The sequence below is a fragment of the Drosophila kikkawai genome, chromosome 2L (assembly GCF_030179895.1).
Source record: "Drosophila kikkawai strain 14028-0561.14 chromosome 2L, DkikHiC1v2, whole genome shotgun sequence".
NCBI classification, from domain to species: domain Eukaryota; kingdom Metazoa; phylum Arthropoda; class Insecta; order Diptera; family Drosophilidae; genus Drosophila; species Drosophila kikkawai.
Genome location: NC_091728.1, coordinates 21,172,258 through 21,194,645, shown reverse-complemented (window position 1 = coordinate 21,194,645; position 22,388 = coordinate 21,172,258). Strand labels below are relative to the sequence as shown.

The 22,388-nt window shown below is 39.4% G+C and overlaps 5 protein-coding genes across 9 annotated transcripts in view; 3 read left to right on the top strand and 2 right to left on the bottom strand.

Annotated features, from left to right (window-relative positions):
- The first annotated feature begins 352 nt into the window (after window positions 1-352).
- LOC108072855 (serine-rich adhesin for platelets) lies at window positions 353-4,504 on the top strand. Of its 3 annotated transcripts, none has more exons than XM_017164169.3 (3): window positions 353-420; window positions 1,193-2,110; window positions 2,948-4,504. In XM_017164169.3, exons 2-3 carry the CDS (start codon window positions 1,203-1,205, stop codon window positions 3,615-3,617), a joined length of 1,578 nt encoding a protein of 525 aa, XP_017019658.1. In that variant the 5' UTR covers window positions 353-420; window positions 1,193-1,202; the 3' UTR covers window positions 3,618-4,504. The 3 variants fall into 3 exon arrangements, with proteins under 3 accessions (XP_017019658.1, XP_017019659.1, XP_070145144.1); XM_017164170.3 differs by having other exon boundaries at window positions 370-420; window positions 1,197-2,110; XM_070289043.1 differs by lacking the exon at window positions 353-420 and adding an exon at window positions 1,023-1,135.
- Window positions 4,505-6,803: 2,299 nt separating this feature from the next.
- LOC108072835 (zinc finger protein 30 homolog) overlaps window positions 6,804-22,388 on the top strand; it is a 104,415-nt gene continuing 88,830 nt past the window's right edge. The window contains exons 1-3 of one of the 2 annotated variants that reach the window (XM_017164127.3): window positions 6,804-7,241; window positions 7,702-8,482; window positions 8,548-9,520. In XM_017164127.3, the coding sequence (XP_017019616.1) occupies window positions 7,714-8,482; window positions 8,548-9,512 (1,734 nt within the window). In that variant the 5' untranslated portion in view covers window positions 6,804-7,241; window positions 7,702-7,713 and the 3' untranslated portion in view covers window positions 9,513-9,520. Of the gene's footprint in view, window positions 7,242-7,701; window positions 8,483-8,547; window positions 10,138-22,388 lie in introns of those variants that run through there. The other variant, XM_070283968.1, reaches the window with a different exon arrangement.
- MICU1 (Mitochondrial calcium uptake 1) lies at window positions 10,317-13,794 on the bottom strand. 2 transcript variants are annotated; one of them, XM_017164180.3, is made up of 8 exons: window positions 13,387-13,794; window positions 13,131-13,323; window positions 12,197-12,359; window positions 12,045-12,082; window positions 11,865-11,979; window positions 11,643-11,803; window positions 10,783-11,242; window positions 10,317-10,730 (listed from the first exon to the last, which is right to left on the bottom strand). In XM_017164180.3, the coding sequence occupies exons 1-8, from the start codon at window positions 13,677-13,679 to the stop codon at window positions 10,576-10,578; spliced, it is 1,578 nt and encodes a 525-aa protein (XP_017019669.1). In that variant the 5' UTR covers window positions 13,680-13,794; the 3' UTR covers window positions 10,317-10,575. The 2 variants fall into 2 exon arrangements, with proteins under 2 accessions (XP_017019669.1, XP_017019670.1); XM_017164181.3 differs by lacking the exon at window positions 12,197-12,359 and adding an exon at window positions 12,533-12,692 and having other exon boundaries at window positions 13,387-13,793.
- Window positions 14,231-15,952, bottom strand: LOC108072833 (zinc finger protein Paris-like). Its single transcript, XM_017164124.3, has 2 exons — window positions 15,892-15,952; window positions 14,231-15,828 (listed from the first exon to the last, which is right to left on the bottom strand). The coding sequence occupies exon 2, from the start codon at window positions 15,822-15,824 to the stop codon at window positions 14,415-14,417; it is 1,410 nt and encodes a 469-aa protein (XP_017019613.1). The 5' UTR covers window positions 15,825-15,828; window positions 15,892-15,952; the 3' UTR covers window positions 14,231-14,414.
- Window positions 20,949-21,996, top strand: LOC108072841 (farnesol dehydrogenase). The gene is made up of 2 exons (XM_017164136.3): window positions 20,949-21,735; window positions 21,798-21,996. The coding sequence occupies exons 1-2, from the start codon at window positions 21,022-21,024 to the stop codon at window positions 21,837-21,839; spliced, it is 756 nt and encodes a 251-aa protein (XP_017019625.1). The 5' UTR covers window positions 20,949-21,021; the 3' UTR covers window positions 21,840-21,996.

Sequence of the window (22,388 nt, the reverse complement as noted above, 5' to 3'; positions counted from 1 at the left end):
TTTTCTAGACTTAAAAACTGTTTAAACCTAATAACTTTTAATATATTTCTTTCCCCCTTTACCGACTATTTGAATTACCCGCGCTCAGTATTGGGCAACTCTCACGGCCAGAGCTGCATGACGAGCGCAACATCAGGTAGAAAACTGGCTTGGTCAGCAGACCAGCTGATAGAAGCAAAATAATCTTCAACAGACAACAAGAAAACAACAAAAACACAATCTTTAAATTATTTTTAATATTATTAATTCGAATTGTTGCATTCTGATGTGGAATTATATTTATTTTGTGTATTTTTCATTCGATGACTAGCCCGTCATTCCGCTTGCTCGTGCCTCGTGAGCACGCGTTTCTATCGCTTGCCAACACTAGAAAAAAACTAAACGGGTAGCTGAAAAATTACAATCGCAGGACACAATTTTGTAAGTATTTTAAGGCATTTGCACGTGTCTAGTGTACATTTAAGCTAGTGCCAAGTGTCCTTCACGGTTTGGCGTAGCTGAATCAGCAGTTATGTGCGGCGGCTAATTGCATTTGGTTCGTGAAAATTGGCTTGCAAAAGTTGCCTCGCTGGGCACGCAGTTTGTGGGCAACGCGAAAAAAAAAACTAGACAGTCTCTCTGCCCCGAGGCGGCAGCGACGCCGGCAGCGCAGTAGCTGAGCCCCCGAAGTCCTGGCGGAAAATCGGGAAAATATTTCCCCTGCTGCTAGTCAAGGACAGAAGGTATCAGAGGGTATGGAGGTGGCCGCCGAAGGGAACGGGAGCTGGCAAAGCCGACGACTGGCTCGTGGCTAATAGTATTGTGATTATTGTCTTTATTTCTGCTAATATTAATAATGTTTTTATTTATAAATTATAATATAAAGTTGCCAAAGAAGTTTTCTGATGTTTAAGATATCTTCTTAAATTATTAAATTATTTTAAGATAAAATCTTTTCTATAAAGACATAAAAGTTGTACTTGTTGGACTTAAATCATAGATTTTGTTTCTCTAAAAATAAAGAAACATTTCTTAAATATTAACTCTATAATACCACACTGATTTGGCGAATATCTTGTCAAAACTGAGTTCCTTGGGTTTGTTTTAAAATAATCCAAAAAACTCCCATTGTGAGGTCGAACTACCCTCTCTCCAAGTCTATAAAAATAAACCCTAGAAACCAAGAAGAACTATAAACACATTCTATTTTTAGATAGACGGCAATGGAATCGGAGACGAAAGCCAGCGGCGATGAGGAGAAGCAGCAGGAAAAACCCTGCTTGACTGTGCCCATGGACACGCTGGACCCACCGCCGCCGAGTAGCGCTACAAACAGCAACTCCAAGACCCTTAAACGCTGCCTGAGTGTACCCATAATCCGGACACCGACAACGGGTAAAACTCCGGGTGCGGCAAAAACTCCAATGACCACCCGGGCCGCTGCAGCAGCTGCTCTGGCGGCCAGGGAACACGAGCAGACGCCGAAGAAGAGCCAGAACCACCTCCCCGTTCTGGATATCCAAATGCCGAATATTGCTTCCATCGATTGCTTTGGCAAGAACATACACATACGCTCGCAGCCCAACTCGAGGGAGGTGTCCCCGGCTCCAGTATTTAATATATTCACCCCGCGAGCCCGGCGCTATTCGGCCAGCTATAGTCCCCTGACCACAGCCGCCAATGGAGCCACCCTCTGCCTAACGCCCAGGGTCTCCCAGCTGCGGCAGGAGGAGTGCGCCGATCTAAACAGTCGCGAGGTGAACCATGAGCGAGAGGTGCATCGGGAAATACAGATATCGCAGAGCTGGGAGGATCTCACGCTGGTGGCCGAGAACTGGTCCTGCAAATCCGATGAGTTCTCCAATCCCCTGCAGGTTAACCTGCCGCCCACCGGCAGCACGAGCTGCTCCAGTCCCAGTCCAACCAACAATCGGGCCGCAATGCGGCTACCATATTCGCCGTCGCCCACGAGGCGGACATTCGCCACCCGGAGATCGATGTCACCGATTGCGATGAGGCCATCGCAGTTGGGACCGGTCAAGCGGAAGTTTGAGCTGGACGATGCTCCCACGCAGGGGAGTAACTGGAGTGTGTACTCCCCACCGCCCCTGAAGAAGATATTTACAGAAAGGTGAGATATATTCAGAAAAAGGAGATTTAAATTCCTAAGTATTGGGGGTATTGGAATTTCTGATATTTTCCTTAATTTAGATATTTAAATATTTAATGCATCAAATAGGGCTGAAAAATCGAATCTATAATCGATTTATCGATTTTTTCAATTATGTGATATCGATATACATTTTTAGAATCGATTTAATCGAAAAAAAGAGTTATGTGCAACATTGATATTTTTTGATTCATTATTTTGAATTGTAATTTGTGATCGTTTAGAAATCGCTATATTCCAGAAATTTGTATTGTAGATTAAAATGGCTTACCTGGTAAAAATCAATTGGATTTAATTTAATAAATGTCATATTTCTGATGTAATATAAATGGTAAATAACACCAAAAAGCACAAATTTAAATACAAATATCTATGTTGTATATCCATATATAATTTAAATTATTTCCGTTTTTAATTTCAATCGATCATAATCGAGTTATTTTTTAAATTTAAAAAAATTGATTCGATATATATTCGATATCGATTTCAAATCCTAACAGAAATAACAATCTAAGGCCCAAAAATCATTTTTTCGCTTGCTAATATTTTCTTTTTTTTATTCTTTCTGGGGCAAAAGTTAATTTTAAATTAAATTTAGCTACTCTCAGGATTATTTACATTATTTTTGGATTGGGTTAGACGTCGAAGAATTTTTTTAAAAGCTAAAAATAAATGCGCACATTCTTGCACTGATTAAAACTATATTTGAAAATCTTATAAAAATGTTGAATGCAATAAAATGTAAAACAATGTATGTATTACATATTTAAAAATAAAATTACCTCTCTCCTCCCCCAGTCGCGGCTCCTCGCCCGTGTGCCAATCACCATCGTCGGTGTGTCCCAGTCCGGATTCCGGAACGTACGACGGTCGGATTACGCCCAAGTTGTTCATCTCCAAGCTGTGCACAAACAATGCGGTGAGCGGATCTGGTAGCGGGACAAATAATAGTAGCAGCTCGGGCTGTCCATCGCCGGTGTCCGCTTCACCGGGCGGCCTGGGCAGTGGCCCCAATCTGGAGACAGCCATGTGCCTCGTTTCTGGCGGCAGCCAGAGCCAAAGCATCGACGAAGGCATCTCCATACCGCTCGAATCAGAGATAAACTCCTCTTCCTGCCGCAGTCGCACCTCCTCCATACTATCAACGGCCTCGTCCAGCACTCAGGTGTTGGTTAACGACCTCAACGACGATGCCACGCTGATGGACGATGCCAAAAGCGAGACGTCCTCAATTGGTGGCTGTTCCACCATCAGCATAGAGTCATCATCCTGCGACAGTGGCGCCCGAACGGCAGCCACCTTCCTCAATCGCCTGGTTGTGGATTCGGATGGCAGCGGCGGTGGATCGCCGTTGGCGCAGAAGAGCTTCTACATCAACAAGCAGGGATTGTCGGGCGCCAAGAAGTTCATTGTCAACCATGAGAGAACGGCGGGTGTTGCCAGCAAGGATGTGCCGCAAAAGCTTTAAGAATCGGTTTAGGGGATGCTTAAAAATAGGATAAGAGAATAGATATTGGTTTATTCATTGGGATTTTGCTTTGGAAACTTCAGGTAGAAAGGAAAGGCTTGTCTTCCAAGGAAATTCATAATACCAAACACTTATATTCTGCCTTAAATTTAAACAATTTAGACGACAGTTAATAGACAGGGTAACAAAAGTCAGTTGTGTATTAGCTATTTAATACGCATCTTGAACACACAAAAATTAAAAAAAACTAGTATAACTTTAATTCATTTGAAATCCATAGAGCTATCCAAAGCAAAGTTTCCTGCAAATAACACCCATTAATCCCACTGATTTGCTAAATAATTAGTTCGTAGCCTTGTACATAGTTAAGTTGTTTTGTCTTAACAACTATATTGCATATCATCTTTCACAAAAACTCCCTTAGAAAGCATTCGTTTTAAATGTGTTAGCCTAAGTTTAACTATTATATAGCCAGATTTATTATCCCCGATTATTTGTGTTATGATACGTTCTTCATTTATGAATGTTTCAATTTATAAATAATATTTTTTTGTTTGCCTCTGCATATATATAAATAATATGATTAATTTAGATTCGTTAGATGTTAGCCACCAAAAAAGGTCCCAATTTTGCCAAATATGTTTCCTGTACGTAATATGTAATCCAACATTATATAGCCTATAATGTGATCAAAATATTCGCGGCGATATATGTGCATATCCCGAAAAAGAAACTGATCGATATATATATATGTATTTACCCGTATATTACATAGGTTTACAGTTCGATTCTAATTATCGTAAGCGAATTTACGTAGCTTCAGGAAATGTTATACTTAGAAATGATTCAAGATCGAAAGAAATGCCTATTAAACATTTTTTCAAATAGATTTGTGTTTGTTTTTTTACATAAATACTACGATGTGCAGGGGAATATAATATAACTATATTTGGAATTCAATCGAAAATAGCATTGGAAAATGGGTGCTATGTTCTGAAAGTTTTATTCGCGTGGAGAGCTGATGTCATAATTTTAAAATACAGTTTTTTATTGGCACCACTACAGCTTTTCTACCATAATTCTAAAATTTCTGACCTTTATTATGTATTTATATACATACAATATAATTGTATTTAATTTTTTAAAATAATGACACTAATCCATATATTTTTACCGAGCACGATATGATCAAACCGTCGCCCAAACCTTATAAAGCACCTGCACATGATGTGTCCGGTTCGAGTGTGTGTAAGCTGTGCACCCAGCGACAGTGGGACTGAAAAAGTTCGAACACCTGGGGGGGAGAGAGGCAGAAGCCGAGGTGCCGAGCATTGCTCCCCATTCGCTGGCTCGCCAACACCGAGATACTGGTTCCCCACACAGATAGGACATGATACACATGGCCAGGCAGTCGCTGAGACATCGCACACGGATGCCAATCCCCCAGGCTAACATCGCAAAACGCAAAAGCCAGAGAGACCGACCGAGACCGATAAACCGATTCCACACGGACCACGGAGTGGGCGTTGTGTTGACTTCCAGAGACTGGATCTCCGATATAAACGAGTTTTATAGCGAAAATGAGAGAAGAAAAAAAAAAAGAGTACGAAAATGAATGTGCGCTGCTGCAGTCACGATCGTCAATATTCCCGAGACCGAGAGACCGACCGGGCGGAAGCCTAGAGCCAAGCACTCGAAGCGGATCTTTGGGACCATAGGTAGCAGGCTTGGGACCAGAGAACTTGGCTACTCACGCAAATGGCATACAAATTAGAAGAAAACACGCTATCCTATATCTCGAAAACTGTTTGAATAGACACCTGAAAGCGATCGAGTGCTTATTGTTTGAATAAAATCTGAGAATGTGAGTATACACATGCAAGGTGTCCTTAAATAAAAATGTAATTATTTGTTGAATACTTAATATAAATAGAGTGCTACAAAAATCATTACTAATTTAAAATCTAAAATGTTTTATGTATTAAACCCGTATACTTTAAGTCATTGTTGGATCCCATAATAAATTATAAAGCAAGGATAATATCCTTGAATCCAAGGAGTAAATATAATATAATATATATAAAATACGTATCAAAAAAATTTTTATTAAATTTTTTAAATAGATTTTACAACACAAGTGTGCTTCCCAGAACTAATCTAGGGGATTTTATTATTGTGGAATTCTGGCATAAATAAAAAATTTAAATGCATTCAAAAATTCTAAAGTAATAAAAAGGATTCAAATATACTAAATATCTTACTTAATAATAATTTCAGGGATTACATTTATGGCTTAAAAGTATGCAATAACTTATTAGAGCTGAGTAAGGGATATTTATGTTACAAAGGACTTCCTCTTTGACCTTCTACCAAAAGACTTTTTCGGTATTTTCCTTGGCTAAAAGGACGAAAATATTAAACAAAATATAAAAAAACATTAATGAAGGACCTGCCGACTATGTTCAACACTAATTAATATCAGTTGAAGCACCGGAAGTCCTTATAAACATTTATTCTGGGATTTACAACAAAGAAGAACATTAGAAACCTTCAATCCTTTTTTTCCAATATTTTCCAAACAGATCTAAAAAAAAAAAAATAAAACGATCGAAGGGGTTTTGTCCAAACACTCAGCCTTAAAAGGCACAGCAACAAAGGCCATCTTCAATAATTAAGTCAATTACTGTAGAAAACAAAAAATAAACACAAAGGAAAGCCACAACAACAAAAGGCAATGAGCGAGAAAGAAGAAGAAAACCAACTCGGAATAAAAAAATAAAAAAATTAAGGCGCACGGTTTTATTTTTGCTCTGCTGCTCGGACGTCAATAAAAAAAGTCGACGTCGCTGCTGACGCTGGCGTCGCTGCTCCCCAGATGTTTTCATTGTTGTTATTGTTACTGTTTTTTCCGTCACGCTGCTCCCTTTTTTCAGTTCTCCTCCCCCACGCATCCCCTCTCTCTCTCTCTCTCTCTCTGGCACACACACGGCTCCATACACCCCCAACTGCCCATTTTACTCCGTCTCTTTCCCTCTCTTTGGCTCTCTGAGTAATCTTGAAAATCGTGAGTTGTTGTTGCTGCAGTAGTTGTTGCGCCTGTTGCTCTTGCCTGTAATTGTTTTTATTTTGTTGTTGTTGCATTTTCTTTGGGGCTTGCCCTGTGCGCATTTTCTTTGTTTTGTCGTTTCTCGCTTTTACGTGGCCCGAAGAAAAATCAAGTTAACACGCAAAGGGGCAGAGGGGGCGGTGGGTCTTGGGGATAAGGCTCACGTTCGTGTTTCGAAAAAGCCTGCAGCGTCCATTGTTGTTGGCGCTCTGCTCGCTTCGCTGATTCACAGACCAAGCAGCGCTGCCAACGCCGACGCCGACGACTGAAACTCGACTTTTGCGGCGTTTTGTTGTTTTTGTCGAGAGGTTGCTGCTCGGCAAGCCGCAAATCGCGAATCGCGAATCCAGTTTCTTCTTCACTTCTTCGCACGGCAGTCACAGAAATCGCGGATAAACAGAGCAAAGGAAAGCAGAGCGCCCAAGGAGGAGAGTGTAAAGAGAGAGAAAAGATCGGGGATTGCAGATAGGCGGAGGAGCTTTTTTCCCTGAATTCGGAAACTCCTTGCAGATCACGTGGTTAGTAAAGGCTTTAAACTGCCAGGATTACCTGAGAGTCGTAAAGAAAAGAGTGTCTTTGTTTTAAAGCTTTTCATTTTAAAATATATGAGCTATAAACATAAGAAAGTGATCACTCTCTGATAAAAGGACACGATCATTCCAGTGGTAACTAAAGGAATTTATAAATATTTTAAGCTTTTTGTTTGTAGTTGTAAACGTTTTTAGGATGGAAATATAATAGGTCATGGTTAGCTTGACCTGCTTGACCCTCGGCTAATATTTATTCTAGTTAAGCTGGTCTTAGGTCAGAAATTAACAAAATATTTATGAAACCTTAAAAGCAAAGGTTTAGCAGTATTACAAAAAATAATCCGGGTTTTTATGATTCATAAGTTATTAGGATTCTTATGGTTAATTATAAGATTCTTGTAAATGTATAAGGAATGGTTAATAATATTAGCTTTTTAAAACTCTACAGTTAAACCTTTAAATGGAGTTGGCCTTGAATAAGACATCGTCCTGCGTGGACTGCTGCAGCGACTGTACTGCTCTGCCCTGCTGCTCGGCCGCTGCCTGCTGTGATGCCAGCTGTGGAGCCAGCTGCGGATTAATTCCCCCAGACCCAGTCAGATATGAGTACCAGGAGCCTGAGGAGAACTTTGTCTCCATAGATGATGCCAAGATCAAGGGGTTCCTGTTGCGAATAGCACAGCAACAACAGGAGCAGGAATTGGAAAGGAAAAGACTCAAAGATATAGAAAAACTGCGCAGGGAAGCAGAGAGACGAAGAAGGGAACCGGAGGTCATTGAATTGGATGAGGAGGACGCTTCTCAAGTCAATGGGTTGATAATAAGCGCCGCCCGTAGTCTGGCCTCGTGGAATTCTTCTATTAAAAGGATATCTCCAGATATTGAATTAATTCCCAAACAGGGACACAGGATTGTGGCGGAAATCGAACTCAGCGATAGCGAGGAGAATGCAAATAGCGACGAAGACGATGATATCAATCTTCCTTCAAATACTGTTAGTTGTGTCCTGGAAAGCGAGAAAAAGGCGCCTCAGCAGGTGATAGTCCTGCCCTCCGATGATGATGAAGAGGGCCAGCAGCCTCCACGGACAGTAAGAAAGAAGCCTTCTTCGTCAAGGAGGAAACGATCGTATGTCAACCGGAGGGGACGTCACCTGTACGAGTGTTCTGACTGTGGTAAAAAAGTGCAATCCAACTATAATCTAAGACGCCACATGATGATTCATACAGGTATTACTTATACATTTAAATTTCTATAATTATTTGCTTATAAATTTCCCACTTTGTTATTCCAGGCGAGCGACCCTTTCCTTGTGATCTCTGCGAACGTCGCTTTCGGGAGTTTAGCGATCTTAAGAAGCACCGCCGCAGGCACTCACATGATCCCAGATTCATTTGCATGATCTGCCACTTGGGGCAACCGCTGGATCAGGATGCCACCAGGTGTGCGGAATGCGAAAGCAAAAATCTAATGGTAAAACCACAGCCAGATGAGATGGGGGACAAGCCACTTGAGGATCAGGATCAGGCGGAAGAGGATATGGATGAGGAAGACGAGGATATAGAAGAAGAAATAGAAGAAGAGGAGATTGAAGAACCAGAGGCAGTGGAGCAGCCACAACCTGTGCCTTCACTGCCCACTTTAATGGTAACCTTGATACCCACTACTCTTCAATCTTTGCCGGAAAAGATTCCTCCTCCCCATCAACCTAGTCGTCCGCCACTTCCGCGCAGTTGCAGTAGCGCCAACTCATCGTCTTCCTTGAGCAACGATGGCAATGCTTTGGGAAAGACCAGAAGTCGTACTCGTCGATCCTATCCATGCCCGCTGTGTCATCGTCCCTTTGGAACGCGTCATAACCTGAAGCGCCACTATATGATTCACACTGGCGAAAAGCCTTTCAGCTGCTCCAAATGCCGGAAACCCTTCAGGGAATGTTCAACCCTGAAGAAGCACATGGCCACGCACATCCGAGACCGCTGGTACAAGTGTCTTAGGTGTCCAGCGAAATTCAGGGACTATCTGGAGTATGCTGATCATAAGTCCAATCATCTGGAGCAGCTGAGGGACAGGAAATCCTCCAACTATGAAAGTGATGATGAGAGCTCTGTGGAGGACTGGCTGGAGTGTTGTGAATGTCAGCAAAGATTCACGGAACTGGAAGCTTATACGTCTCATCTGAAGCAGCATGACTTGGAATTGTATGGAATGAGTGTGGATGATGTGGGCGATGAGGATCAGGATGTGGATGTGGCCTAGTTGGAGAGGTAAATATTGATTTATTGCAACGATATTTGATGTGTTTGGTTTGCTATTTTGATAATAATATACATATATTTCCATATATGTAATTCCTTTAAATACTGGGATCAATATCATATCAAAAATATCGGTAATTTTGAAATTATTGATATGATGTTGATCTCAATATTTTTATAGCATGTTATTGGAAATATTTGAATTATCAAGATTTTCTTAATTTATTGGAGTATATATTTTATTAAGGATTATAAATCCTTAACCAATTTTTGAATAACTTTTTTTTATTTTAGTTTAGTTTACAAATATTAATTTAAAATTTAAGTGAAGTGAGATCGATAAAAATATCACGCAGTAAAACATTCCTTAAAGTTGTAATCCTTAAAAATGTTATAAGATCTTGAAAGATCTTTGTAAGTAGTTTTAAGCATAAACTAATCATATTATTTACCACATTCCCTAATATAGAGCGGAAAAAGAAAATATTTAAGTTTACTTTGTGATCCATAAACAATGGAATTGTTTATAACTTTCAGATATCTTGATGAACAATTCTAAAGATTTTCTAAAAAATATATGAACTGAACTTGAAGAAAATATAAATCAAACAAAATAAAACCTTAAACTTCAACTCCATGAATTTATTTATTATTAATAATGATTAATTATAACAGTAAAAAACCTGAAAGGAAGCTTGCTTCAACAAGCCGAAGTATTCATTCGTCAATCGTTATTAAAGTTGAATAGAGCATTGAGCAAAACTAATGAATCCTTGTAGAATAGAACAATAATATCCCAAGAAAATAGTACTTTCTTATAAATTTTTTAGATTTATTTATAAATATTATGATATATGTTTGTATTAAAAAATAAACGTATTAAGTGCACAAGAGTCGGTGAAACATACAAGAGTAAATTATAGTCTCCAAAGAACTTAAAGAGATTTAGCTAAAATCGATTAACTACAAAATAAATAGTAAAAAGCGTATAAGCGTAGGAAAAAATGACTAAGATTGAGGCGCGCTTGGAGCGGGAGAATCCACAATGGTGTTAGTAATCATGCTTAGATGTCCAACAGCACAGGCTTGGTTTCCTTGGCGCACTTGAACACCGATCGCATCATTTTCAAGAAGCCCGTGTCCTTGGGCTTTTCCAGACCGCGTTGCACGCGATTCTTCATTACGGAGATGAACTCCTTGTTGCTCAGTTGGTTGTCATCTGTTTAAACATTTTCTTAACTAAGATAATAACGTTTTTCTTTCAAACTTACTGTTCTCATCGAAAATGGTAAAGACAACATCCACCACATGATCCGATAGATTGACCATGGCCACTGTCTTGGCCACATGCTGCAATGTCTGCTGGTCAATCGAGGCTCCCGCGATGTGGTAGAATGTCAAAGCAGTGTCCACATCGTTGATGTTGTTCAGGAAGTGGAAGAAATCGAGATAATCCTGTTTGGAAATGCCTGTGCCGTGATCCCTGAATCTCCGCTTAACTCTCTTCAACTTCTTTTGCTTCTTCTTCAGAGGATATCCGGCATAGGCCAACAGTAGCTCAGCGAAATCGGCTTCGGTTATATTTCCATCAGCGTTCGGTTCTTTCCTTTCGAACTCAAGCGATAGGATTTCCCGCTGAAGTTGCTCTTGAAAGTCCAAGAACTTTTCAATGGTCAGCTTTTCGTCCATGTTGGGGCCAAAGAAATACGTGATCAAGGCCGAATTCACGCCCTACAGAAAGGATTTGAGTACAAACTAAATGATTATTATTTTGTAATGGATTTAGTGTTAACATCAATGGACAGTAACTTGTGTGCGTGGGATTTTCTAGCGTGATTTAGTCTTAGTTAAGTGCGAATGTGACTGATGTTCAAAAAGAAGTTTGAAAGGGGCAAAATATAAGTCAGTAAGCATTATTACACAAAGTACCTTCAAGGACTGTGAGTACGTCAAAAACAGAGGGAAGTTAAGAGTTTATTTTTATGTACACAGTTTAGACACGCGTTCAATATACATATATAGGAGATCAAAGCCAAAGACAGAGAATATACAAGTATACAAAAGAAGGAATGGTTTTTTAGTACGTCTCGAGGTACTGTCTTTTCTATTTAAGAAAATGTTCCTATATTACCTTAAAGGTGTTCCCTGTATTGGCATGATCACGGTGCCGTGTGCCCATGCTCGTTTGCTGCCTCACCAATGTGGCAACCATTTCGAATTCCTCACAATCCACATCCCCATCTCCATTCAGATCGAACATACGAAAGGCAATCTCAAAGTGACGACGTGAAACTTGGGGGGAAACAAACTTTAATTAATATATTTAAGTTGATAATTAATTTTAATCACTTACTGGAGAGTACGGTGAGCAAGAAAATGTAATCGGAGAAGGTTATCAAGCCAAAGGAGCCCAACTTGTAGAATATGCTGTTCTTCTCCAGGTGCAGATTTAGTTGTTCGCCAACGGACTGAAAGGGGAAATGGGTAATAAATATTAAATAAAAGATCACAAACATTTAAACAATAAGCTCACCTTGGGATCATAACGTCGATATTGGTCCAGACCCAAACCTATAAAACAAATATAATTAATTAATTTAAGGTTAGATACTGATGCTCCTTGTATATATAATCGTGTTAGTTTGCTACATTCTTCTATGACACATTTCTATCCCTATCACATACCATCTGGTTGCTTCATGCCCGGTGTCATGCTGGTAAGAAAATCGGTCGGTGTCATATAGACTTCGTGACGATCATCGGCCACAGGCACCTGGATGGTGGCAAAATAGCGAAATACTTTGTCCGGCGTTGAGAACTGACGGATACGGTTCTCGTACTCTATGATCTAAGGCAAACGACATTACTTTAGCTAAGAGCAACCACGACATTGACAAAGGAGAGCAAAACTAATTTCACAAAAATAAGAGACTAAACTAAACAAGTGAATTTTTAAACTAAACTTAAGTTAAAAACTAAATGTTAGTTGATGGGTTTTGAGTTTCCCTCGAGGTGATTTACCATCTGGTTGTTTAATTCCCGGATAAATGGAGCGCAGGAAATCCTCGGGCGTCATGCAGACGATGGTTTGGGTTGCATCCTGCAATCGTACGGTGGCAAAGTAACGGAATATCTTGTCCGGCGTGGAGAATTGCCGTATACGGTTCTCATACTCAATGATCTTTGTGGGGTGGTTGTGTGTGTGTTTAACAAAAATCAAGACGTCACAAACATAAAAGTAAAGAAAACCAAAGATTTTGCGGAAAAATGTAATTAAAGAAACTTTAAAATATATTGCAAAAAGTTTAAAATAGGTTTACTTCGGTTTTCACATAACTTTCCTTGATTTTAAATTTTATAAATTGGTTCATTTTTTCGAAACAAGCTTAAAATTAATATAAACTTTTGGGAAACTGTTATAAAAATTGTATTAATTAACTTCAAAAACTGATATAAATCTTTAACGTATTTTTAGAATGAAAAAAACGTTAGCAAACCGTAGATTATTAAGCTGTGAAAACCGGATTAAACCTGATATATAATAATAGATTTTTAAACAGAGTTAACAAGGCGGAGTTATAAATGGCGTTCCAGAGCCTAAAAGCTGCTATGTTTGTACCTTCCTCTCGCGAAATCCGACCTTTTCGCGTATCTTCTTGCCCTCGTGCAGGTGTAGGTCCGATCCTCCTTCCTCCTCCTCGCTGTCCTCCGCCTCCGTATCGGACTTCGTATCCTCGCCATTCACGCCGGCGGCTGAGGACGGTCGTTGTCCAGCATCCGCATCCACTTTGGGCACCAGCAGACGCTTCACTCTAAAAATAGATTTCGTGTGGGAATAAAAATGCGAAATATTTTATTGGTTATTTTATACTCACTTGCCCCAATCCAAGACGGAAATCAGGAACAGGCTCAGAATGAACATGTGAAAGTACTTTGTCACATTCGGCGTCTTCTCCTGCTGGTGCCCGAAGCGTTTGTGGGTCCTCACTTGCATTAGATTTGGACTTCCATTCGATTTTGTTAAATCTTGAGCGATTTTATTGCTATTTTGGTTGCACAAAGTGGAGGCCAAGGCGATTTGGGCTGGTTTTTGGAGGATATTGAAGGTCCTGGGCCTTGCCAAGGCAGCCAGAGCCTGGCGCGTTACCAGGAATCGCAGCACTGACATTTTTATTGTCCTATTTCGGTTGTTTATACTGTTTTTAAATCCAATTTATCGTTTTTATGCTCATTTTTCTGGCAAAACGGGTTAGTATGACCAGATATCTTACGGCTAAAGAACACCACGTTTCGCAGGTGGCTTTGTTTATGTTTTCTTGGCACAAAGTTCTTGTGCCACAGCTTTTAGCTTTTGTGCGGTTAACGGAAATTGATTAAAATCCAGTAAATTTTAAATATTATGAAATCCGAAAATGGCTTTTATATGTTTTCTATGAAATATAATTTAGATTTACTGTACATAAAAACATACCTACTCATTTTTGTATATGAAAATGTAAACACCCTGTGAGCCTCAATCAGCTGATGTGTCATGGACAGTAGCTGACTGATGTGGCCTAAATAAATTTTATAACATTATTTACAAATATTTAAATATTATTAATATATTTATACATTTTTAAAAATTAATTATATAAAAATAAAATAAAATTAAAAATTCCATTCCAAACAATAAGTTATTTATAAAATATTCTTTTACAATTTTATTCGTTTGAACAATTTTTATACATAATGTTTATATTTTTTGGCAATATAAAAGTAGAATTCTAGTTTATATTTTTTGTTAATATAAAAGAATTCCTTCAGAAAGAGTGTAGAGAAAAATATGCTAAAAAAGAGGGCGATGTTTACCCCTTAAACCTACTTATCGTAGAGTATTTTGAATATTAATTTAGTTTCAAATTTACTTCCCGAGTATATCCTCTTCTTCAAAAGCTGGCTCACTGCCCGTGCTGGGACCCTTGAGGGTCGGCGAGTGCGAGCGAAGATGCCTCGTCAGATTCTCCTTGACAGTAAACGACCTGGAGCAGTGGGGACAGTGGTGGGCCTTCTCCGTAGAGTGCGTTAGGACGTGACGCTTGAGTCCAATGGAACTCGAAAACGATTTCGGACATTCGGTACACTGAAACGGTCGCTCGCCGGTGTGCGTACGGATGTGGTCTTCCAGATTGTTTCGGGAAATAAAGGATTTCGGGCAGAGCGAGCACTTGTGCGCCTTTTCGCTACTATAATTTCGAATGTGCTTCTTGAGCCAGGTTTCTTTTAGGAAAGTCTTGGGGCAGTGGGTGCACTTGAAGACCTCCGATCCCGCGAGGCTCTCACTGGCTTTTATCACATCAGTGTGGACGTTGTAATGGTTGTCCAGGTAAGATCGCCGCAGAAAAGTCTTTGGGCAGAGTGTGCACTGGTAGGGCCTTTCGCCGGTGTGACTTCGGACGTGCACTTTGAGACTAGGTGACGTTAGGAACGACTTTGGGCAGTGAGGGCACTTGTGTGGCCTTTCCCCAGTGTGGCTCAGGTAGTGTGTATTGAGAGCAGATAGCTGGGCGTAGGACTTTGGGCACTGGGAGCACTTATGCGGCCTTTCGCCGGTGTGTGTGCGAACGTGGTTCTCCAGGTTGGATGGCGAGAGAAAGGATTTCGGGCATTGGGTGCACTGGTACGTCTTTTTACTGTTGTGATAGAGGATGTGCTTCTTGAGCTTACGTTGAGTTGAGAAGGACTTCGAGCAGAGGGTACACTTGAAGGGTGGCTCCCCATCTTTGCTAAGGACTTCACTCTCGTCGATATAATCCCTATCGTTATCATCGTCCTCTTCATCGTATTCAACTTCTTCGCTTTTCACTTGCCATTCGATAAGGCCCACCTCGGAGTCCCCTCCGTCGACAGTGTTTTCTTCAACTGGCTCATTTTTCACTTGGAAGTCGTTATAGTTTTCATATGGATCAACATCCTGCCTCAAACCTTCTTCGACGCCTTCGTTTTGCACTTCGGAATGGAAATCTTGGATTTCCTCCTCGTCGTCCTCACATTTGAATTCAGTTATGGTAAAAAATTCAATCTGCGTTGGATCCACTTCCTCCTTTAAAAGGTTCTGGTGCTCCCTGCTCTCCTGGCTCTGATACGCCCTTCGTACATCCTGCAGGCAAGGGGAGCAGATGGTTTCTGGCAGGGAATCCCCTTTAGAAACGGAGAAGCCAGTGTATTGAGATATCATATCTGCAATGGGAGCTTCCGATTGAGGAGGCGTCCCATCAAATATTTTAACCAAGGCCTGCGGCTTTCCCATGCAAATTCGGCACGTGTCCTCCATTGTCCTGAGATCCAACAATTTGATTTGTTTATTTTGTATTGAATTTATTTTAATTTAATTTATTTACCCTAATATTTGTAATTTTTTTTACAAATTACAAAAATACGAATTGTTTTGTTTACGACACTGTGAACATTGAACACCCTGTGGGTCAGAATCAGCTGATGTGTGAAGCAGGACAAAAGCTGACTGCTGTGAGTTTTTAATGATTTTTAAATAGAATATATAAAATATTTATTATTATTTTTTGTCAATAATTTTGTTGAATTATTTAAAATTTAATATTAAGCTTTTATTGAATTTCAAATTAAGCTAGTTAAAGTAGTTTGTACCTGGGGAAATCAGTTTAATTTAGAATTCTGTATTATTTCAAAACATTAATGCAGTTAAATAATATATTCTTGAAAATTTTAATAATAGGATTTTATTGAATTCCAAGTAAAGCTAATTAAAGTTGTGCTTCGAAAATTGGTTGAGAACGTTGTTGATCTGATTCTATATAAATTATTTAATCTTAAATATATGTGTTTAAATTTATAAAATTGAAGTTTCGGTAGATTGTAACTAAGGGATAAACAATTTTCAATTCTCAATCATTTAAAAACATTAATACATTCTTTGAATTAAATAATTCATATTTTAAAAATATATTATTTGTTCATAGAACTTAAGAGCTATTAAAATTGGCCACACACTTTTTTAAGTTGAAATTGAGAACTTTCTGAAAAAAGTTGAACAGTATCTAATAAAATGGAACCAAATGACGGGGAGCATTTTTCGAGGAAATCCAAATTTTGTACAGATAACATTTCTTATTAATCAAATACTGCATGACTCTATTCAAAAGTTTGCCTATTTAAACAGCTTCATTAAATCATTAGTAGTCAGTGATCAAAATAACTCAGAATGCTCAGGCTCGCAGCAGTAATTCTTGTCTTTTCGTTTTTTGCCCGGAATCTGTATGGTTCCCCGGTGGAAACTGAAAATTCCCAGGATATTGGGACTTCACAGGAGTACGATGAGCTAGAATCCGAGGAGAAACAGAAGTTGAATGTTTTAAAGAACTTTCAATTGATTGGATCCAGGCACTTCTACATCGAGAAGGAATCAGCCCTCGATTGGTTCGCTGCCGCAGATATGTGCTCTCAACTGGGAGGACAACTGGCGACCATCCGAAGTAACGAGGAGCTACAGCTTATCGTACCGAAACTGAAATGGGACTCTGCCTATTGGCTGGATCTCACTGATTTGTCCGAGGAGGGCAGGTTCGTTTCAACACCTTCTGACGAGCCAGCAGCCTTTTTGAACTGGAGAAAAGGGCAACCCGACAATTACAACAACAATGAGCACTGCGTTTCATTAATTAATTACTACATATACGATTGTATATGTGAATCTCAGCGTTATTTTATATGCGAGGCGGAAATTGAAGTTTAATTTAAGAAAATTGAAATTATAATAAAAAAAAAAAAAAAAAGAAATGACAGCTTATAAAAAGTACTTTCTACAAACGAAAATACATCGTCACATGAGGCGTTATGAAAATAATATATAAAAATAATTTTTTATTCTCTTTGTAGACATATAATCTGATTTTCTCAAAGTTTTCAATTTTGGATAATTTAAAAACATTTGTACAATCCTTGAATCAAATAATAAATTTTTAAAAAATTATATTTAGTTTGTTCTTGGAACTTTTTAAAATTAAAATGTATTGTTTTGAGAGCGTTGGACATTATCTAATAAAATGCAACAGAATGTCGGGGAGTATTTTTCGAGGAAATCCAAATTTTGTACAGATAACATTTCTTATCAATCAAATACTGTATGGCTCTATTCAAACGTTTGCCTATTTAAACAGCTTCATTAAATCATTAGCAGTCAGTGATCAAAATAACACAGAATCTCAGTCCCGCAGCATTAATTTTCGTCTTTTCATTTTTTGCCCGGAATCTGTATGGATCCCCGGTGGAAACAGAAAATTCCCAGTATATAGGGACTTCCCAGGAGTATTCCGCTGACATACAAGAGTCGTCGAATGAGCTAGAATCCTTGGAGAAATATAAGTTGGATGTTTTGGCAAACTTTCAACTGATTGGATCCAGGCACTTCTACATCGAGAAGGAGACAGCCCTCGATTGGTTCGCTGCCGCAGATATGTGCTCTCAACTGGGAGGACAACTGGCGACCATCCGAAGTAAAGAGGAGCTACAGCTTATCGTACCGAAACTGAAATGGGACACTGCCTATTGGCTGGATCTCACTGATTTATCTCTGGAGGGCAGGTACGTTTCAACAGCTTCAGACGAGCCAGCAGCCTTTTTAAACTGGAGAGAAGGGCAACCCGACAATTACAACAACAGTCAACACTGCGTTCAATTAATTAATTATTACATGTACGATAGTTCATGTGGATCTGAGCGTTATTTTATATGCGAAACGGGAATTTAAGTTTAACTTAAGAAAATGGGAATTATAATTTAAAAGAAAGAGAAAAAGACATATTGAAAAGATTAAGAAACGGACTAGTTACCACATTGGAAGAGCTCTCTTAAAAAACAAGAGCACATAACGACACAAGGCATTTTTATTATGGTATTTTTATAATTATACTAATAATTAAAAACGAAAATAAATTGTTATATATTTATTTATGGGTGTATTAATCTCTTTGATTAGATTGACCTTAACCTTTACGTGATCCCTAACTGTCAATATTCGTCTCAGAATTTGTTTTGGCGAATGGATTCCAAGTAAAGTCTATTAAAAATTGAATTGTCTTTTCGTAAAGAGATGTTTCTAATCAGTATTGCCTAATAACCATTCCCAGGTTTGATTATAAATAGAGCGCTTCAAAGGCATAAGTAAACAGTAATCAAAAGAACTCAAAATGTTCGCGTACTCAGCAATAATCTTTGTCATTGCATTTTTTGCACAGGATCTTTGCGGATCCTTGGCAAAACCTCACAATATCTCTGAAAACATAAGCCGGGAGCCTGATATTGTTAGAAACCTGGCGAAGCAGGAAAGGATTAGAGACCAGCTTGATATTTTGCTAACGATATACGATAGGCTCAGTAAAGACTACTATAGGGGCGAAGTAGATTGGGCAATAGTTCTGAAAAGGAACGTGGATGATTATATTAAAGTGTTACGTCATCAGCTGGATAACCTATTGACGAAGGACGATTGTCACCCGGAAAAGATCAATTATACAGATAATTTTCAGCGTATCGGATCGCGGCTCATTTACATTTCGACCAATGTAACCCTGAACTGGATTTCCGCCTCAAACGCCTGTGAACAGATGGGCAGCCGACTAGCCACTTTCCAAAACAAAGAGGAGCTACAGCTTATCGTACCGAAACTGAAGTGGGACACTGGCTATTGGTTGGATCTCCACGATTTGTTCAAAAAGGGCAGGTTCGTTTCATGGTCTACAAGGAAGTATGAAGTCTTTCTGAACTGGAAAGAAGGGCAACCCGATAACGACAACGGAATTGAACGCTGCGTTGAATTAAGTAACAATTACATGTACGCCCCTCCATGTAGTGCTAAGCGTTATTTTATATGCGAGGCGTTGGATTGAGTCAAAATCAAGAAAGTTGGAATTACAAATTAAATAAAACCTGAGATGAATAAGCGGCTTTACTCTCTGAATTACATACCATTTATTGTGAACTATTTCATATGAAGAAATTCTCTTTAAAAAAAATAAAAAACTCCAATGCTTTAACCTTTTGTATCAACCTTAACCTGTGTGTGATTGCTGGCTGTGAAGATTCTTCTCAGACGTTGTTGTCAAAGGATGGATTCCATGTAGAATCTGTTAATCATTTAATTTTCATTAATTCCGGCGAATATTTTTCGAAGAAAGTACATATACAGTATTGTTTTTCTGTAAAGAGATATTTCTTATCAGTTTTACTCAATAAACATACCCGCATTGCCCTATAAATACAGCGCTTTAAAGGCATGAATAAACAGTAATTAAAAGAACTCGAAATGTTCAGTTACAAAACAATAATCTTTTTCATAGCAGTTTTTGCACGGGATCTTTGTGGTTCCTTGGCGAATCCCCACAATGTCTCAGATGCCACAAGACTAGGGAAAAATTGTTTTGATACCATTCAGGCGAAGCTTGACAGGATCGGAGAGGAGGTTGCAAATCATCACAAAATATGGAATGCCATCGTCCTACCGTCCTTCCAACAGAAAGTAAACTGGGAGGAAGCTCAACTGAGCGTCCTGAAGAAGACCATCGAGGAGAAAATTGAAAGGTTGGAAAATCAGCAGGATGCAATACTGAAAAACGAAGACTGTTCCCCGGTCAAGTGGTTTGTTCCAGATAATTTTCAGCGGATCGGATCGCGGCTCTTTTACATTTCGACCAAAGTAACCCTGAATTGGTTTTCGGCCACAAACGCCTGTCGTCTGATGGGCGGTCGACTGGCCACTATCCAAAACGAAGAGGAGCTTCAGCTCATCGTACGCAAACTGAAATGGGACTCTCACTACTGGCTGGATCTCAACGATTTGTCCGAGGAGGGCAAGTTCGTGTCATCGACCTCAGGCAAGCCTGCAGCCTTTTTGAACTGGAGAAAAGGACAACCCGACAACTACAAAGGAAATCAACACTGCGTTCAATTAATTAATCGTTACATTTACGATTCTTCGTGCAATGAGAAGCAACGCTTTATTTGCGAAGCTTAAACCTTTTTATTGAATTTGTAAAATAATTTTAATATTTTTGACATTTTGGAATATGGAAATAAACTACTTTACTATAAAAACTTTGATGTAAAACTTTGAAGGGAATGATAAGATAATTTTTAGTCAACAATGTTATAAATCTTTTTTCCTTTCCTTTCCTCATGGTAAATATTCTGAGTGTATACATGGGCCTATGACCGCAGCCAGTTCCACATTTGACCCTTGGCGATTAACCTTAATACTCTAGATACACTCGAAAAAAATGAAGAATATTAAAAGAATATTATTTAAAGAATATTATTTGAGGGGTAAATTCAATTAAAGAAATACAGAACCCTCAAATAAATTTCTATGACATCTCTACAAATTTAATTATTTAAAAAACTTCAATGATTCTAAAGTTTTCCTTAGTGAAAGAAGCCCTTCAGATGCTTTTGAGGGTTTCAGTGCCGGGCTTTCACTTTTCATTCATTCATCAGATGTCATGGAGCGCTGGCACAACAAATTGGCCGTGGTCACAGGCGCTAGCGGTGGCATAGGAGCAGCCTGCGCCCGGGCCATGATAGGAGCAGGGTTGCGTGTGGTGGGCCTTGCTCGACGGGAGGCAAAGCTCAAGGAACTGAGGGACAGCCTACCGGCACACCTGCAGGCTAACTTTATACCACGACGATGTGATGTCTCCAAGGAGGAGCAGGTGCTCAGCTCGTTCGACTGGATCGAAAGGGAGCTCGAGGGTGCCGATGTTCTGCTCAACAATGCCGGAATCACGCGTGAAACAGAACTAGTTACTCCGGGAAACACACAAAAACTTCGTGAGGTAATGGACACAAATGTAATGGGCGTGATCTGGTGCACACGGGAGGCCTTCAACAACATGAAGAAAAGAGGCAACGAGGGCCATGTTCTGATCATCAACAGCATCGCTGGACACCAGGTGCTGAATTTTATCGATGTACTGCCCTCCTTTAACATCTATCCGGCGACAAAGTTCGCCATCACGGCCATCACGGAGACCTATCGCCAAGAGTTCCAGCTGCACACGAAGAAGATTCGAGTGACCGGGATTTGTCCTGGGGCAGTGAACACCAATATCTTTCCCGAGGAGATTCACTTTTATGTGAAGGATATGGCCCGCCTAGAGCCAGCAAATATTGCTGATGCAGTGATGTACGCTTTGAGGACGCCACCACATGTCCAGGTGAGCAAAGGTCAAGGGGAATCAATTGAAGAGTATTTATAACGGAATTTGATTGTTTTCAGGTACATGAGATCACCATTAAGCCAATGGGCGAAATATTTTAAAAATTAATGTACTATTTGTATTTAACTTAGACGATAAAATATAAACTATAGCCTTGACAAATAATATTTTTCAACTAAACTTTCACAAACTGTACAAATACTGAGAGCTACCACAAAAAGCATTCAGCTTTTGTCCGACTATAAAAGGACCGTTGTAACATTGGCATAATTTTCAATTTTGGCGGCTTTCACGCAATTTAAAAGAAATGTTTACCTTATAAATTCGCATCTTTAAGCATATTTCATCAGGTAAGTAGCAGCTGATTGCCGGCAAGCACGCACACACTTTAAATGCCATTAATCAATCAGAATTAATCAATCGGCACATGCAATTACACCCACACGCACACACATAAAGTACCGTTGCACTGGCCACTGGAGTGGTGTGAAAAAATTGAAATTCTGATTGCATCTGAAAAAAAAAGAGGCGAAAGAGTTGAACGTGGAGGAGGAGGAGGACAGCGTGCAGGTGAGACTTTATTTACCTGAAGTTTTGATTAATGTTGCCTCACGCCCCAGTTGTCTTTACCGATGAAGTATTTATTGAGC

Excerpts from the sequence above, each read along its gene's own strand:
- LOC108072855 (XM_017164169.3), top strand. The coding sequence starts at position 1,203 with ATGGAATCGGAGACGAAAGCCAGCGGCGATGAGGAGAAGCAGCAGGAA. Across the intron at positions 2,111-2,947 it reads AAGAAGATATTTACAGAAAG|TCGCGGCTCCTCGCCCGTGT; the intron begins GTGAGATATATT and ends CTCCTCCCCCAG.
- MICU1 (XM_017164180.3), bottom strand. The coding sequence starts at position 13,679 with ATGTCAGTGCTGCGATTCCTGGTAACGCGCCAGGCTCTGGCTGCCTTG. Across the intron at positions 11,980-12,044 it reads ATCGACGTTATGATCCCAAG|TCCGTTGGCGAACAACTAAA; the intron begins GTGAGCTTATTG and ends TTCCCCTTTCAG. Across the intron at positions 10,731-10,782 it reads TACCATTTTCGATGAGAACA|ATGACAACCAACTGAGCAAC; the intron begins GTAAGTTTGAAA and ends ATGTTTAAACAG.
- LOC108072833 (XM_017164124.3), bottom strand. The coding sequence starts at position 15,824 with ATGGAGGACACGTGCCGAATTTGCATGGGAAAGCCGCAGGCCTTGGTT.
- LOC108072841 (XM_017164136.3), top strand. The coding sequence starts at position 21,022 with ATGGAGCGCTGGCACAACAAATTGGCCGTGGTCACAGGCGCTAGCGGT. Across the intron at positions 21,736-21,797 it reads GGACGCCACCACATGTCCAG|GTACATGAGATCACCATTAA; the intron begins GTGAGCAAAGGT and ends GATTGTTTTCAG.